Below are 17,711 nucleotides of genomic sequence, written 5' to 3'. Positions count from 1 at the left end.
TAATAAAAAAAAAGGTAATTTGATCATCGGTTGGCAAAAAACATCGTTTTGTCGCAATTCAATAGACAGTAATGGTGGAAAGGCTGCGTAACAGGAAAATGCGCAAAGGGCGAACTTTCAAAGAAAAGAGAATCCTCTGATTGGAATTGGAAAAAGGTAGTAAATCCGTTGATGTAGTCGATAATAAAAGAGAAGCCGGCTTGGTATTTTTTCGCGAAAAAAAATATCGTTTAACGCGAAGGTGAAATAAGAGGAACAAAACTGTTGTCCGATCTCGGTAAAAGAGAAGAGCTATTCTCAAAGCTCTATATTTATTGTGGCTATATACAAGCATTAAAGTTATAGACGCAAAAGTAAAATCCCTCTCGGACTCTGCGAAGCGGGGAGAGCCGGGGGTTTAAAAAGGGCCTTGCTCGCTCTGCGGAACTCACGACGCAATGGTAATATACGTAGAAAAAAGCGGTGGAGCCTTTGATGCACCCCGATAATCGAATTCATGCTCTTCCCTAATAGCTTCCGAGGCAGCATCATTTCCAGCTCGCTCTCTCCTCCCGTTTTCTTCACTACTGGTCCCTTTTTGTCCATCACTCTCGGGAGATAGAGTTAAAGATATTAAATATTGATCCGATTGAAAAAGAAACTGGGGACTGGTTCACTCTTTGCTGGAAGAGAGGCTCTTTCCTCTCTCTTGTGATTTTACAAGGGGGCGCCACTCATCGTGTCAAAACGATTGTCAAAGTAGTAAATCTCATGATCGAGTGAGCGTTCTTTGTGAAAACAGTAAATATTTCGCCCAGTGACTGTTCATGCGGAGCTTCTTTTGTTTGTTACCCGGCGGAGGAGTTTCTCGTCTTCTTAAACTGAAGCTTACCTCGAGCCGAGTTCATTCGTCCCCTGGAAACGTATGCCCATCCGGTCCATCAAACGGAAATGACCCGAATTCACATTTTACGTGTGAACTCCAACAAATTCGATACAAAACATTGGCTCCGTGCACCATCACTTGACAATGAAAACGACAGTGAGCAGTGCATGTGGTCCTGAGTCACTAAACCGACATAAAGTATCTGCTCTCGCTCACGGTTATTAATCGAACAGTTTCATTGAAAACCCCTTCGTTTTACTCAATCATTCGATTTTATTGGTGAACTTTTGAACTACGATTGCAAAAGCGTCGTGATAAAATGACGGCTGAATTTCCATCTAAAATTTCGTCGTTCACATCGTTATTGAAAGTGCACGTGCTTATGTTCATCGAGCTCATTCGATTTCTCCGAGTTTTCATAAACTGCATTATTATTCACACAATCGCTTAGATTCTCAATATTACATAAACGGTTTATCGATGGATATGTTTGATTATGTAGGTGCACGTACAAAAATGCACGTAAGTTTATTTTATTTTATTCGTACATGCTTTTAGATTTATTTCTTTTGGATTTTCAACACGCCGCGCGCGCAAGCTTTCGGAGCCTGCAAGCTGCGTAACGACGTCGCTCGTGTCCGCAGAGGTACTACGGTTCTGCGATGTTGAATCCAGTATCCCTTTACCAACCCTCGTTTTTACCCACCCCTCTCGCACTGCTGGCAGCTACTACCGCTCACTGAACCAGTTTACCTCCTTCTCTTCACCCCGTCTCAGTCTTTTATGTAAGAAAGAAATTTTAAAGCACGTTTTACGAGGATATTCGTCGTAAAAGTGATCGCGATACGCTGCTACGTCGAGATAAACGTTGAATCGTGTTTATAACTAATCCTTAATTTTCCGTGCTTCACCGTCCTCATATTTCGGTACAGTGCGCTATTTTTACGATTTGAAAAAGACTGTTGTTGGGGAATTTGAACTCACGAGTCTGGCAGAATGGATACGAGCTTGAGACGAAAAGTAAAAAAATATCTTTAGAATATTGCGATGCTCGAATCCCAATCGGTGTTGCAAATTTATTGAATTTGTTGAAAACGATTTATTCGAATCCACCGCCAGTTACATTTTCGGTTCATTTATTTTACAACTTTTTGAAAAAAATAAGACAACGATGGGAGCAGAGGAGACGGAGCCAGAGGCAGAGAAGACGGAGGCAGGGAACACCGACAGGGGAAAAGATGGGGCGAGGGTGAGGGAAAAAACGGAGAAGAGCGGGAGAGGGGAAGGGAAGAGAGGGGGATGGCGAGAGAGGGGTGCGAGAGGGACAGAGATGACAGCAGGCCTCTGAGGTGGTAGAAACAAGCCGGCTCAAGAAACCTTATCGTGCTTTCCGGCTACTGCCAGATTTGCGGTTGATACGAATGCGGATTGCGCCGTGAGAGGGCGAAAGGACGGAGTAGGTCACCGAAGTAGAGTAGGATCGAACCTGGACGAGGATCCGCTGAATACAGACATTTCCATTCGCATCGGATGTCTCTCACTACTGAACGGAATACGAATTTAAAAATCTACTCAAATTCAGTTAGGTCACTTTGATGAAGAAACGAATCGCTTTAAACGACCCGTTTTTACGGAGGTTTTCTTCAAATAATTACTAAAAATAAATACGAATCCTACGAACTGAAATTGTGCCTGACTACGTTGGTTAATTCGAAGATATCACATTTTTAATAAGAAAAAAGAAAAAAAAACATAATCATATAAAAATATACCCAATTTTATAAATAAATTATCTATGAATGGATATCCATGAATTAATAAAAATTAGGACCAGTCGCTTCGCCTCGCCCCGAGTTTCCGGTGTTAAAATTCTTCGACAAGGTTTGATCGTTCCCGAAAAAGCTCTGTCAGAGCCAACGCGCAGGCGGTTTTCGATTTTCGTCATTGCGGGCCTTATTTAATATCCAGCCTCTGGAGTTGAAATTTCTCCACACGGTTGAATCGTATGCAAAATGCTCCGTCAGCTCACTCAGGACAAAGGCAAAACCAGGTTTTACCCTGCGTCAGCTGACGGAGCACTTTCATCGGTCAAACCATGTAAAACAATTCAAATTCAAAATCGGTAGCCTTCGCTCTGACAGCAGCAAAATACCGACTGAACCTCAACGGATAAAATGCTTCCAAAAATGTAATTGAAAATCTTTATTTCCCATTGATTCGATTGGCCACAATATCTTTTAGAAAAATCAGTTGAGCCGAAAAGAAGAGCGAACAAGAAAGGTGCTAAGTTCTGATACCAAGTTTAATTACTATTCCTGGCAAGGCACAGCGTTGTATCGAACTTTATTGCTTACATGTTCAACCCTTAGTCCAATATTTTTCTATCCCTTTGGGCTCACCCGACGCTTCCTGAAGCTTTCGCTCGAAAAGCCTGCATACGCGAGCAATAGCAACGTCAACAATGTCGAGGCTGCAAACCTTGACGATAAGCCATGCGTCGGCAAAATCAGCGCTCGAAGAGCCAACGGCAATCCAGGCTTCGCCGCACTACATATAGGTCAGCCTGCTTTCTGTTTCGCTTTGATACTCGACAAACAAACGAGAGGAAGCGCTTCGAAATTCCTCGTAATCATCGAGACGGCGCAGAGGTGAGACTTCAATATAATAAAAATGCAGATCATCCAAACGCATGAAAAAACGAACTCAGTATTGCTTTGTACGGCCCCATCAACCCTTGATTGTCGACGAGGGTAAATACCATTTAATAATCTCATTTTCTCTTTTTGAAAAGAGCTGTTCGTCAAATATTAAAACGAGCATTTCAGTACAAATGTATAATTGTCTGTAGAAAAAAATTAGCTCGTATCTAATGACCTTAAAATGAAACACAGGAAAAAGCGTCAATGCGAAAAATGCTCAGAACGGAGGGAAGAAGAAGAAGAAGAAGAAGAAGAAGAAGAAGAATGAAAACAATTTGGAAAAACTATAAAAAAGCTCGTGCCAAAGACGACGAAATCGTAAGCCAGCTGTTTTATTGATTCCCTTTTGAACTATTTTCCCACAACTTTCATCATCCATCAACTGGACGAGCTTGTTTTTAACGCAAAAACTAATCCCTTCTTGATATAATTTATGAAAAAATGAAATGCCCGAACAACTCGAGATTCGAGGGTAGGAAAATCCTACTGAAACAAATTTGTACGCCAAGGTTTTTCCTTGAATTAGTTCCAAGGGGCAGATATCGCAGCATGGGAATGGGACATCGACCCTGAACGGTGAAGGAGCCACAACACGGTGATCACGCTAGGACTGAACACGTGTGGATTAGGTCACAGTTATGTATACACTGAACGGTATGGAGAAGGGATGTTCGAGTGGTGTTGCAAGGGCGAGAAAAGTGAGAGAGAGAGGGAGCGACCAAGGCGCACGGAAGGAGCTTTAGTCGAGGTTGCGAGCGTGCTTTGGAGGCTAGATTTTCCGGGGTGATAGCGCTCGTCTGACAAAGCCGGTACGTGACCACTCGTAGCTGGCTGGCTGGCTGGCTGACTGCATCTTTTGCAACAACACTCCCGCGTTGTCATCCTCATCGTCTCAGAGATCGTCTCTCTGCTTGTCACATCTTTTCGTTCACGCGGATACGAGTGTGTTAGTGTGTGTGTGTGTGTGTGTGTGTGTGTGTGTGTGTGTGTGTGTGTGTGTGTGTGTGTGTGTGTGTGTGTGTGTGTGTGTGTGTGTGTGTGTGTGTGTGTGTGTGTGTGTGTGTGTGTGTGTGTGTGTGTGTGTGTGTGTGTGTGTGTGTGTGTGTGTGTGTGTGTGTGTGTGTGTGTGTGTGTGTGTGTGTGTGTGTGTGTGTGTGTGTGTGTGTGAGAGAGAGAGAGAGAGAGCGAAAGAGCTGAAGGGGGAGAGCGGGAGAGATTGAAAGAGTGGAAAAAAAACAAATGTAGAAGTGAGGAAAAATAACCGAAGCTTCAGTCTCTCTTCTGAGACGCTTACCCTGAGATAAGAATGAACCCAAGGTCTCGTTGGGTGGTCTTCAAGTACACGGACAGTATCATAAAGGAAATTTTTTGCTCCGACCCACCGTTGACATTGTCGTGGACCAATCGAATGAGTAACTGCACTGGGGCCATTATTGTTATCAGGAGTTTTGAGTAAAAACTTAATTTCCATCACGTTGAGGGGCCCGCAGTAAAATACGAAATTTGGTTCTTCGTTTCACAAGCGCTCAAATTTCAATAAAAGCCATCAATAAAACTCATGAAATTTCTCACCATTTCCGATCCTGCTTCACCACAAATTTTCAAATACTCACCTTCCCTCTTGGCAAACAAACGAATGCAAATGTTTAGCATGCAAACATAAGTGCAACAGTCCTTGATCTTCACAAGCCTCGGGATTCACGAAACTCTTGTAAAATGCACCCGAACGTGTTATATTTATTTTAGCGCCACTTCAACACTCACCCTGATGGGTTATAATTGGCGAATGGTCGACATTCGTCGTTAGAAATTATTGAGGTATCCCCGGCATCGTTCAACTTTAACATCTCTGGGTGTATCGTCCTCGGGGGTCCGCTTATTAGTAGAAGGTCGTGCTAAAGTGCTACTGTTTAGTGTACCTATGCAATTTCATGTGCGGTTTAATATATAGTCTCCAATTTAGCGTTACCCTGGCGAGCTATTCCACAAGGGTTCTCAACCCTGAGCCGTATATTTCGCGTCTACCCACTCATCTTCCTGACAAGTGATGATGCGGAGAACAGGAAAAAGTGCCCAAAAATTAAGTGTTAATTACGAGGCTCGATTCAGCTGGTGGAATATGGTTTTGAGGAGGGTGGATCACGAAATCAAAACAATCAGAATTTTATAAAATTTGGTGATAACATTCTTTGGCGTCAAGTATAGAAATACAATTTTTTCAAATTTTTTTACCACGTGGTTATCGAATGATTGGGCGTTAAATGGAAATTCCCATGCACGAGATGCATAACTGTATATACGTAAACTCTATGCTATATAAACACGCGAAATTTAGTGTTCAGTTACTCGAGAGCTATGTGGTAGAAAAATCTAAAAAACGTATGTTGTCTTATATATTTTTAAAGAATACATTTACCAAATTTTATGAAATTCTTATCATTTTGAAATTCTTCATATTTTCAACATGGTTTAGCATGGCAACATCGTATCGTCACGATCTACCCTCCTTAAGCAAACGATTCTAAATTTCGTAACGAAAACACTGAAAACTGCTTTTGGAAAAATGGCATTTTCGAAAATTTAGCTGGAGCTTCATCATAGCGAAAATAAAGTGTGAAAGAGTCCGAGTTGCTTCGATTGATGCCTCGCTTTCAATCCCAATCCCAAAACCACTGGAACTTCAAGAGAAATTGAAGGCTTATGAAAGACCGTTTACTGTGTTTACAAAATATTTACCAAATTTTTGACTATTTGACAATACAAAATTGACGGACGACGAAACTGGTAATGGACTAGTCTCGAGACTCGGCCGAGTCTCTCGTAAATCGCCAATTTCCACACTTTTTAATGTTCCAGAAAATCGTTCTTGTTTTTAGCAAAATTCTGGAAAATTTCTTGGGATTCGAAAATTTTTTAAACTAGCTGGAACTTTGCGATGATACATTTCTTTCCTGAAAATTTTCACCGCCGATAAATCCCGAAGACAGCATCGTCAGCGTTCATTTAATTCTAGAAAGAAATTAAAAACAAATTTCTAAATTTATTGGATATTTTTGCAGGAATTACAGATATTGTCTTGATATTTTGTAAGATTCTAAAATAAGATAGAAAACTCGTTGAGATTTTGAAACATATGACCTTGAAAGTTACGCAAGCTCTCCTAAATCTGTCTTTCTCCGGGAAGGCCCAGTTTTTTTCTAAAAACTGAAGCAAAATAAAAAAATGTTGAATTTTGAGTATAAATACTTTAGCATTGTTTTTCGAAAAAGTACCCAAAGTGCATGATTACTTAGCATTGTAGTACTTGTTTCTTGAGATATTAAAATAGATATCGCGATTAGTTATAACTCACGATCAGTTTTGAAGAGTTCAAAGCGTCGTAAAATTTCGATTACTGATGGATCCACTTTTCGTAGGTTTCTAAATGATTCAGTGATCTGAAACATTCTAATTTTGTATCGAATGGATACAAATATAACTAACTATCCAAATATTTTGGACAACCAAAATGAATTTGGGTTGAACTTCTTTGAAGGCGAAAAGTAAAAAGTAGTTCCGTTCGTTTAATCCCAATCGGAAATATTCCCGCAAAGAAAAGATGATTTTTTATTAGATTTGGCACAGCGTGACAAAGAAAGAGGCCTGAGCCAGGAACGATGAAAAAGTAGATGAAAAGAATCGAAGCAAAGCGAGTTAGTAAGGAGGAAATAAGATTTCTCTATTCTCCTTGACATCGTTTTTGCCTCGAGATTCTCCACTACAGAGCTACCTCTCTATTGGCAAGATCGCAGACGAAGAGGAAAATAGAAAAAAATAGTTTTCGAGGATTTGGCAAATCGGTGGCAAAACATTTCGAAAGCCATAGGTATAAAGCACGCAGGTTTTTTCGAGGGTTCTTCGTGCATAAAAAATTCAATCGAAATTTGTTCTCTCTGTCCAACAATTGTTTATTAAGCTGCCTTTCAATTTTCAATTTGTTTCTACATCAGTCTAGATACTTAATGCACTAAATAATCGACTAAGTATCATTACAGAGATTATCGCTCAATATCTTCGGAGCTCTACAGCCAAATGAATTACTTCATTTTATTACTTAGTTAGTGGTTTTCATAATTATTTCTTATAATAAATAGTACGTTCGTGATCGATGAAAATTCGTATCAAAAGCTCGGAAACTATGAAAATATAACTGTTTATATCAAGACGTTTCCTATTTTTAGCACCCATAAAAAAATGTTATTTTCCCTTGAAGAAAAATGATTCGCATAAGATAAAATGTATTTTAGTATTTTTCTCATACCAAAGGCAGTACGATATTCGGCATCATCGTCGATACAATCTTCTAGGTCAACACGAGGAAACAGTCACCAATGAATGGGTTAATCGACGAAAAATGAATAATTCATGCAAGTTTTTTCATAACGTTCTCATCGAGTGAACCACCTAAATTGATATTTTTTCCTTGCAGGCTTACAGACCCAGAAAATCAAATTATTATTCTTTTCAAAATCAAAAATGGAATAAAGATTCTGAATGGACGAGGAACATCAATTTAGATAAAGAATCTTGAAACCTCTCAGATTCAATATTTTTAAAATTTTTTTAACTGCATTATACGTGGTTAGCATGCTTGTTTACTTGTTTTATAATATATTAGGATAATCAGTATGGTTGAGCAACAAAGAAAGTGGTGGAATAGAGATTATAATCTTGTACGAAATTACATTAAATCAAGAGACTGAGTAGAGTCTCAGGACATACAAGTAGTATTTGCAGGTGCAGTCCATGCATCCAGCTCGATAAAATTTCATTAGTCGACTCTTTGGTCGATGTTGGATTCTACCAATAAATAATTTCATGCGACGTTCCATAGTACAGTTATTTCTTTTATAATCAAAGAATAGTTTATAGTATACCGTATGGAAAACGCTTCCCAATGAGGATAATAAGATTTATCACATATGTGGATTATATCAAATTGCAAGTAGCTTGGCCATGTCGTATTTGTCGGATGATTTCGAAGTTTGCACTGTTGGAATGCAAAGAAGAATTTGAAAAAAGTTTGTTTACAGCTGATAAAATGATGTGCAATGAAAACATATTGCACAATGTTTAAAAACGAGTTGGTGATCGAATAAATAAGAGTGGATTTTTTCCTTTCGTTTCAATAATGCAAACTTCAAAATCAAACTTTCGAAGCAGGTGCAAAATTCATTATCATCGAACGGTTTGAGACATGTGAAGTGGCGTTTGCATGAGCTCGAATGCTGCATTTTTCCAATTTGCACCGCGTAGATTCGCTTCGTGGAGATCCGAGCCAGATAGATCACAATTCTGAAAAATCAATAGAGCGTTGAGGATTTAGAATTCGTTGATCGGTTTTTTAATTATATGAATGGAGTGTTTGAATTTAGATACTTGGCTATTTTTCCAATCAGCTTAAAAACGCATGCCATGGTGAATAAACTTACTTCGAGATCAGCGCCAGCTAAAATCGCTGATCTGAGGACGCAATTTTTGAGTATAGCATTTTTCAAAGTAGCCACGCGAAGATTAACGGAAGCCATGTTGCTGCCTTCCAAATTGGCACCCTTCAAATTCACCCCTTCCATGTTGGCCGACAAACCGCCAGGATCTTCAAAATTGCAAGAGTGTAAATTTGCAGCTTCGAGATTGGCACACAACATCTTAACGCATACGAGCTGGGCTCCTTCGAGATTCGCAAAAGACAGGTCAGCCCGCTCCAAGCAACATCTGGAAAGATTTGCACCAACGAGATTGCAGCCTCGAAGATTGGCATACTGAAATAAAACAAAATAATCCTTTTTTCATCGATCAATTTTAAGAACTATCATCGTTGATAGAATATGATTGTCATTGCAATGTAATTGCAATATTTGTAATTCTGATCGAATACGATAATGGAAATGCACGTAGTGCATTATAAAACGATTATTGGACGCTTTCAAGTCGCGATCATTTTAATGTGATTCGAGTGATGAAAGTGTAGGGGACGTGAAAAGAAAATGCTTATCAAATTGGAGGATAACGGAGAAAATAGGTTGTTCAATTAATGCAGTGAAGGACGCGAACAGGCAGAAAATTCATCAGGAGGTAGAACGCCCCTAGTTGGGTACTCCATCAACCACTAGCATGTCGTTAAATGGTAATTAAACACGTGGTATAGCGAGCGTTATGGTTATTATAGAGCGAAGACCATGGGATTTAGAGTTAAGCTCTTTTCAGAGTTCTGAGCCTGAGAGAAGAGCTGGAAAATCCTCGCTGCGTCGTTTTCCGTGAGCTACTGCAATATAGCAGAAACGACTGGTTTTAGCCGAGTGCGGCGCAATCATCTCTTTCGAATCCCAGCTCCTCTCAAATAACGCAGTGTTCGAATAATCTTTCACCGCGCTCGATCAAAAGCGCTTTAAACTCGAAACGGCTAATTAAATCATTCGAATTTTAACATCCTCGCATTTACTGTCATTCTTCACAATTGAGAGAATATTCTCGCTTCCTCGAATTGCTATGTTTGAAATTTTAGCTGGAAAAAGAAATCGAAAAATATTTTATCGGTGCACAACTCTTCGGAGTCGGAATAAACTCTTCTCAGTCTCTCGAAGACAATTTGTACCACAGACGGGGGTATTCCACGTGTCTCTACGAAGAAACTGGTCTCCTCAAAAATGGCCATTGGGAAAAAAATCTGCAGAAAAGGGTTTCGGTTCGGATGAGCGATGGGAAAAAACCTTAGAATTAATTTGACCCTTCGCATTCAACTTCCATCACAGCATAATACATTTATTGCGAGTCGTGAGAAAAGACTCGGTCCGTGTCCCACGCGAACGTTGAAGTTAGATTGACTTTATTCATCGTTTGCGGCGATAAAATGAAAATGTAAAATATATAAAGTTTGTCGTTCGTCTTGAGCGAAGTCGGCAAAGTTCGTCCAAGATTTTAAATGAGTGACAACGATTATTCAACCTCGACGTTTTCTCATCTGTATATTTCCATGGAATTATGAATATATTTTGTTTATTGGATCTAATAACTTTCATCGGAGAAAATGCGCAACGACAAAAAAAACATTCGCAGTACCTTAAAGTTTATGTTTCGAAGATCTAGTCGGGAAAGATCAGCTCCAATCAGATTAACGCCTTGGAATCGTAGCTCAGACGTTGCTGGTGTTGACATTATTGCTTTTAGAACGTCACGTCGCGTTATCGCCACAGTACCTTTACCCTTCTTTTCATTATCGGCTACCATTTCTTCCAGCGTTGCAATTACGCCTTCGATCCCATAAAAACGAGCCTCTTCTAAAACACCTGGAATTATGAGTTAAAAAAGATAAAAATTTCGTATAATCCACTCACTTATCAAATCAAATCACTTCGTTTCCTTGAGGGATCCCTACGGTTTTAAATGCATTTCTTCTATTTCTCGTTAAGAATACGATTCAATAAGAATCGTGTAACGCAGTTTACTCTTACATTACCAAATATTCTGAATGGAAATGAATACGAACATTATCTTTTCGCCAGTAAATAGGATATCACTCATTTTTTTGCTAAAGTTTTTAGGTGCTTCCAGAAAAAAACGTAAATTGCTTTTTCAGCTCAATGTTTCAAATTTACGCGAGTGTAACAGACGGAGAAACCGCACCTTTTTTTCAATTCTTTGTGTTTCGAAAACTTCGAAAGGTTTTTTGCTTTCTTTTTCATTGACAGTAAATAAATCGAATTTTTATTAGAATACTTAAAAACTGATATTTCGTTATGCATATTCGCATAAGAAAAGTTCAATTAAACGTGAAAAAAGATCAATAAAAAATAAAATTACGACCAGCTTGCGATTCCTTTGTTTTTCAATACCAAACGTCAAAGAATATTAACACGACATTTGGCCCGTTTCGAATTTTTCTCTAAATCTCAATTAATCAAAAATACCAGTATACAAAAATAAAAAAATGAATAACACGCAAGAATTACTTGACGAACGTAAAAAATTCCAACACACTACGAATGAAATCCCCACTTTACTAAGAGCAAAATCAATTTGTACGGTTTCTCCCGAAACTACTCAATCGAATGAAGCTTCGAAAATTCATGAGAAACCAACGACACGTGCCCAACTACCAAATATATTGAAAAATATATATGAAACTTGCTGCGAGGAGGTTTCAAGTGATATTTTGCCTGCTTGCGAGACAACCACATGCAAGGACAAAAAATGTGTGCAAAATGATGTCCATGACAGTGAATTTCTTGGGGATGGCATATTCGTGAGTGAAAAAAACCACTTTTCAAATGCAATCTTATGAAAAGTTGTTTATAATTACAACTGTTATTGTACTGAAGGATTCTAAATTATGAAAATAAGTACATAAATCACAATTACCGTGGTGAAATTATTCTTCAAAACAAATGTATAAAACTGAGCACTTGAAACTCTAATTGTTAAAAATACATATCGCGCAAAGAAGATTTATAGTTTGAATAACACGACTATTGACGAATGAAAACAATCAACCGGCTCCTAACATGCTGTTATCTCTTCCTTGCAGAAAGGTTCTGAACATTCTTTAACGAGTGAAAATTCGATGACTACCAACAGCAGAGAACATCCAATTCTCAGGAATATATCAAAACCTGAATATGACAACCCAATATTCGCGATTATCGTTTATGACCCGGGGCGGGCAATAACTAATCGTTGTCGCAGAATAAAGTGCCTAAAGTTGCAACGTATTTGTAATCAACAAAGAGTCAAAAAACTGCACTTAATTTCATCCTCTCCTTAAAAAATGCAATCAAACATTCGACGACTTTATCTCACCTGCTGCATTAATATTAGAGTCAAGAATTAATTGACCGTGTCTGAGATAGTTCAATAACGGTTCGAAATACGTTGGGCTTCTGTCAATTAGGAACGCCCCATTATCATCTCGTTTGCTTGGCTGAATTCTCCATGCTGTGCTATCTTCACCCTCGGTAAACATCCTGAAATGATTTCAAAAGTGCATTAACATTTTGTGATGCGTTCAGACATTTACTATCACAAAAGAAGTCAACGGAATTTAAATCGAAGTTCAATCCTTAATACTGATTCTATGGAAAAAATGAAGAAAAAAGTCATCTTGTTACAATCTCTTCTTCAACTCGGAAAAAAAATAGTTGGAAACAAAATTTTTGCCAGTATGACATTTTGTATAGTTTAAAAAATAAAAAATACTGCCTATGATCCAGATTTTTGAGTCAACATTGTGCTTTATAAGAGTAGTTTGAAAAAACAGAGAAACCTGATAACGATCTATAAGAGTGCAGCAGGGCTCGCACTACTAATGCTCTCAATCTGATTTCTGGTTCAATTTTTTGGGCTTCATTATATTTCAGTTTATGTTTTTGGACGGTTGGCTTAACTTGGGCACATGTTTATAGTGTTATTGTTGAACTATAATTCAACAGTTTTTGTACCAGCCTTTTTTCCTCAGTACATTGCATTGAGCAGTCTTGGGACGCTTGGTTAGATTTGTTTCAAACAATACATTTGAGCATTTGGGTATCAGATTATTTTGATTTTAGATATTGCACAATAATATTGAATTCTTATATTGACTATTTCTTATAGAAATGATTTCTACCTGGCAAGCATACTCATGGGTTCTTTCTGTATGAGGGTACTTCTTGTCGTGGTAAATAGTTTACCACCGACATTGAGAGTCAACCATTCCGGGTTGCGTTGTGTCGATGGTTGCACAGAACCCTCAAGTTTGGATATAAAATCCTCACCCGAAGATACATACAAGACGTCGTCATCTCTGTAAAACAAATTTCATGGCTAGACAAAAAAAAACTTTTGAGAAATAAACTGAAAACTTTGATTGTCTAACTTGATTAACTTGATGTCTTCAACTTCGCCACCTTGCGGAGTAAATATTCTCTTAGCAATTATGTCAAATTTTGAACTAGCTGCAGTCAGCAGCTCCTCCACACAATGCGTCACCATGAACACCTGGATGAGAATCATTTTATTAATGTTGTTCACTACGATCCACTGTATTTTCATGAATGATATACTTTTAGATGATCAATTTTGAAAGTTGACAGATTATTTTGAGAGCTTCGAAGATAAAAAAATATTGATAAACTCAAGAATATGTGTTTGAGAATTCAAGGGATTTTCCTACACATTTTGGAAGGCAAAATGCATTCTTAGGAATATTGCACAATCTTCTAAATTAATTTCAAGGTTCTGAAATAGTAGATGCATAGCAAAATACTAAAAATACTTGGAAATATTTTGTTATTCCAAGAAATTTTCAAGGATTTTTGGTAAGGGTGTGAAAAGGTTTCTCAGTTAGAAAATTGAAAACATTCATCATTTTGGACTGAGATGCGGGTGAAATAGTTGAACAAGATTATAATTATAAAATCATAATGCATGACAAGTCAGTAGTACAGAAAGCTTGTAATGTGTGTGTGAAAGATCTTTATGTTTTTTCTGTGAAAATCATTGCTCAGATGAGGAGTGTTATTGGTGAGCGACACTCTATATTTTTTATAACAGTACGAGTTTTTTATATATCAAAAGCTTTTTCTGGGAGCTGCAAGATTTTTTGTTGCCACGGTTGTTTCCTTGAAGGAAAAGGAATTATTCTAGCGAATTATTCAGTGATGGGACAAACCTTGCCGTTCACCTCCGTACCATTAACAAACAATATAACCCTTTTCATCGTCGTAATTATAAGATTCACATTGAATTTTTTTGACGTTTATTTCGTGTACTTTTTTTTCTTTCAGCGTCCAACACGGATGGAAACGGAGTAAACTGTGAGGTTATGTTCGAGGTGTCCAGCACCAAGAGATCCCAATATTTTCCACCACTATACGCACTGCGTAGGAATCTTCTCTATCAACCTAACCATCTCCTTCCTTAAGATGATGGATCAGTCGGTAATCACACCTCGAATTATTGAAATTGAAACTCTTTGACATCGTTCGTCCGATTAAAATAATAAAAATGTCATCGCACGCAGCACGATCGCAAAAATCCGATGATTTTTTTATTTTTTCGATCAGACGAACGGTGTGGAAAAATGTCCTTTTCAAAATTTGCAGCTATCTCTCTCGCACTCACGGTTGTTATTACCGACTGATCCATCATCTTAACCAACGAACTCCTCGACGTACGACACACTTCCATCTCCACCAAAACTCATTTCTAAAGGAAACCAGCACAAATCCCCTAACATTTCTACCACGATCAAACACTACACCGTAACAACTCTACCAAACGGTAAAAAATCGTTTTGGAAAATAAATTTAATCCGATGCACCATACAACTTTACCAGATTTACTCTCTACCAGAACATTTCCATCGGTAAATGTATGAACATAATTCATTTTAGAACTCTCCGTGGAAAACGCATCTGTATAATCTCAGCAGGCTCAGTGAGTCTCGAGTCAGCAGACGACAGACTGAGCCTGGACTGAGCCGAGATATTTATGGTGATCTAGCACTTGCGTGGTGCTTGCGTGAGTGCGAGAGAGATGGCTGCAAAATGGTTACACGTTTTACTCGGACATCCTTGACTTTTTGAGAAAAATAAAAGTTACACCTTGTTCTCTAATAAAATGAGAATAGCGTGTAACTCATATTTTCTTTCAAATATCAACCTACTCGGAATAAAACGTGCAGCAGGATTTTTACCGACTGAACAACTGATAGATCACGTTATGTCGTGTCGATAAGTGTTATAGTACTCGAGCAAATGTTCAATTAGCATCACTAGTGTATCGACAGATGATAAATATTTGACTGCTGGTCATTTGAATTCTACTTCCTGTCAAACTTCTTTTACCAATTGATTAATAAGTGTACCGACTGTTTTGCAGATTCCTGCCCTATGCGCTCAGACGACAAGTCTTTGACAAGTCTGTAGAAGCTGCTGTTCTTTCATTTGTCATACCAACGGAGCCGTTTTGCTCGCCGAGAGTTTGTTACAAGAATCGAAGGTCGAAATTTCCCGCACACTATTCGATCTATCAGCCCAAATAAAATCTCCCAATATTTTCCCTGTTTTTTCTCCCATATTTTTAATCCTATTTCTTTATAACCACAGAGACTGGGATGAAAACTGCCCCTTCCGAAGGCTTCGAATTATTTTGAATGTACAAAGCTTTCGTTGTTGGCAGCATGATCGTGAGTTTAAAAATATAATCTAATCATTAATTCTGTCGGCTTAGTTCCTTACTATATATTTAGTTTTAGTTCAATATGCTTAGTTTGTAATTATTTTCTCGAATTAGGCAGGTTCTTAGAGCTCATTTTATTACTGAGCTCCCCATTCAACCCCGAGTTTTTCTCGAATGTTGGATGTTCTTGCTGATGTCACTATTCGTTAAAAATTCATCTGAAATATCTTTCACGAAACTTCGGAAGGGCCATGAATTCAGATACCAGTCAAAATACACTGTTCTGGCACGAAATAGTGATATTGTTGGAAGGAAAAATTTCCAGTTATCAAAATTTTATCATACGTTCCGATATCTTCCTTCTGATGTCAATCGACAAGTGACGAAATTTTTTGAAATGTAAAATGGCCGTATCTTCTATATCCTCGCGTATGGTCGTTTGATCGCTGTTACACCGTCACTTTTATGTAGAAGTGTTGGGACAAGAGTTGCTCATTTTGTCGAGTGCAATGCACAGAAGACTGTCCACTATTTCACTACTATATTTTTTCTCGAAAATAATTATTGTGAATGATTAGTGGCTCCTGTGGATAAAACGTCAATTTTTCAATTAAAGTTGCCGATTTTTTCGGTAAACATTCCAAATTTCAATGAAAGATTCCGATTTTTTCGGTAAATATTCCAAATTATCAATAAAAATTTGGCCTCCATTCGATATCGTACATTTTCATACTGTACGTGACTAGGATAGTTAATTTTCCAATTCGTTCAATATTTACGAATTTTTTGAAATTTTTTTTTATTTTTCTTAATAGAATGTTTATCGATTGTTTTTTATTTTTCGTTTTTTATTTCTATAGAACTTTTTTCCTGATTTTGCTTTTTTTTTCTTTTCCTTTTTTCTATGTCATCCAGAAACAAGGGACCATCGATGTACTTGTCCCAACCTTTTTTCCCCTAGGGTTTCACTATCATAGACGCAAAATGTGTTTTCATTTGTTTTTTGGTTTCTTGCAGCTACTGTTCAGCCAAATCTCTCAGCAGCACGAAAATTTGATCGATTGTCAAAGAAGGCTCGGACCTAAGACCGGAACATCGAAATCTCGATGAAAAATATTATTCATTTATTAATAAAATCTCCCCACGCCACTCTGACGGATCAGGTCGAGCAGTAGTCACAAATAAAGAATTGGCACTTTTTTCTCTGTTGGTTCAATTGTTTCAGCAACAAAAAAATGCGGAATGGTCGCTCATACGATGCTTTCATCGTTTTATCATAAAAACTCATGTACTTTGCACATTGCACTGTTTTTAAATAACGGACATCGATGCATCTACTTAATAAAACCAAAGACAAAAGCACGAAATGGAAAAGGCTCGTGGCTGCGAAACGACGTGATAAAACGGAAAGATTTTTCATTTCAGGGGCACATCCGGAAGATGAGGTCGAAATTCGATGTGTACATGGATTCGGTCTGGCCACTTGAGCATCAAGGGTCCGTGTCACCACGTTCCGTGCATAATGCAATAATAAAAGCGTTTCATGCGCGCAGGCTTAGACACAGCGAGCTGGAAGGGCGGAAAAAGGGAGGGACACGAAAGGGGGGAGGGTCGCGGATGACACAGGACGCGGGGGACGCTGTCGGTGCTCGCGCGAGCGTGTCAAGCGCGGGCACGACTCGTAGCGCCAAGTTTACACGTGTAAAGCAAAAGTGAACACCATTCTCTCGCCCTGCTCTGCTCGTTTTCGCATTTCCTCATCCCTTTCTCGTCGGCGGCTCCAAGTTCCGGAAATATCGGTTGCCCATGCATGTAAGCAGTTATACAAAGAGCGAGAGTGAGTGAACAAGAGAGAGAGAACAAGATAACGGGCTTCAAGACGTGAGCGACCTCTCATCAGGCCCGAATCGACGGTCAGCCACGGTCCCGAACACTTAAATTGGCTATGTTGC

The 17,711-nt window shown here is 38.6% G+C and overlaps 2 protein-coding genes across 4 annotated transcripts in view; both read right to left on the bottom strand.

Annotated features, from left to right (window-relative positions):
* Window positions 1-1,494, bottom strand: part of Octbeta2R (Octopamine beta2 receptor) — a 134,149-nt gene extending 132,655 nt beyond the window's left edge. Inside the window, exon 1 of the mRNA XM_043413376.1 lies at window positions 872-1,494. The gene's annotated coding sequence lies outside the window, so the exon portion shown is untranslated. The remainder of the gene's footprint in view (window positions 1-871) is intronic.
* Window positions 1,495-7,486: 5,992 nt separating this feature from the next.
* On the bottom strand, window positions 7,487-14,999 carry LOC122406473 (BTB/POZ domain-containing protein KCTD9). Of its 3 annotated transcripts, none has more exons than XM_043411944.1 (7): window positions 14,913-14,999; window positions 13,454-13,575; window positions 13,205-13,381; window positions 12,400-12,563; window positions 10,663-10,889; window positions 9,036-9,365; window positions 7,487-8,898 (listed from the first exon to the last, which is right to left on the bottom strand). In XM_043411944.1, the coding sequence occupies exons 2-7, from the start codon at window positions 13,567-13,569 to the stop codon at window positions 8,782-8,784; spliced, it is 1,131 nt and encodes a 376-aa protein (XP_043267879.1). In that variant the 5' UTR covers window positions 13,570-13,575; window positions 14,913-14,999; the 3' UTR covers window positions 7,487-8,781. The 3 variants fall into 3 exon arrangements, with proteins under 3 accessions (XP_043267879.1, XP_043267877.1, XP_043267878.1); XM_043411942.1 differs by lacking the exon at window positions 14,913-14,999 and adding an exon at window positions 14,249-14,464; XM_043411943.1 differs by lacking the exon at window positions 14,913-14,999 and adding an exon at window positions 14,269-14,463.
* Window positions 15,000-17,711: the final 2,712 nt, after the last annotated feature.

Source organism: Venturia canescens, chromosome 2 (assembly GCF_019457755.1).
Source record: "Venturia canescens isolate UGA chromosome 2, ASM1945775v1, whole genome shotgun sequence".
NCBI classification, from domain to species: domain Eukaryota; kingdom Metazoa; phylum Arthropoda; class Insecta; order Hymenoptera; family Ichneumonidae; genus Venturia; species Venturia canescens.
This window is presented reverse-complemented; position numbering and strand designations above follow the sequence as displayed.

Excerpts from the sequence above, each read along its gene's own strand:
- LOC122406473 (XM_043411942.1), bottom strand. The coding sequence starts at position 14,296 with ATGAAAAGGGTTATATTGTTTGTTAATGGTACGGAGGTGAACGGCAAG. Across the intron at positions 13,382-13,453 it reads GAAGACATCAAGTTAATCAA|AGATGACGACGTCTTGTATG; the intron begins GTTAGACAATCA and ends TTTGTTTTACAG. Across the intron at positions 10,890-12,399 it reads CTCTAATATTAATGCAGCAG|GTGTTTTAGAAGAGGCTCGT; the intron begins GTGAGATAAAGT and ends TCATAATTCCAG.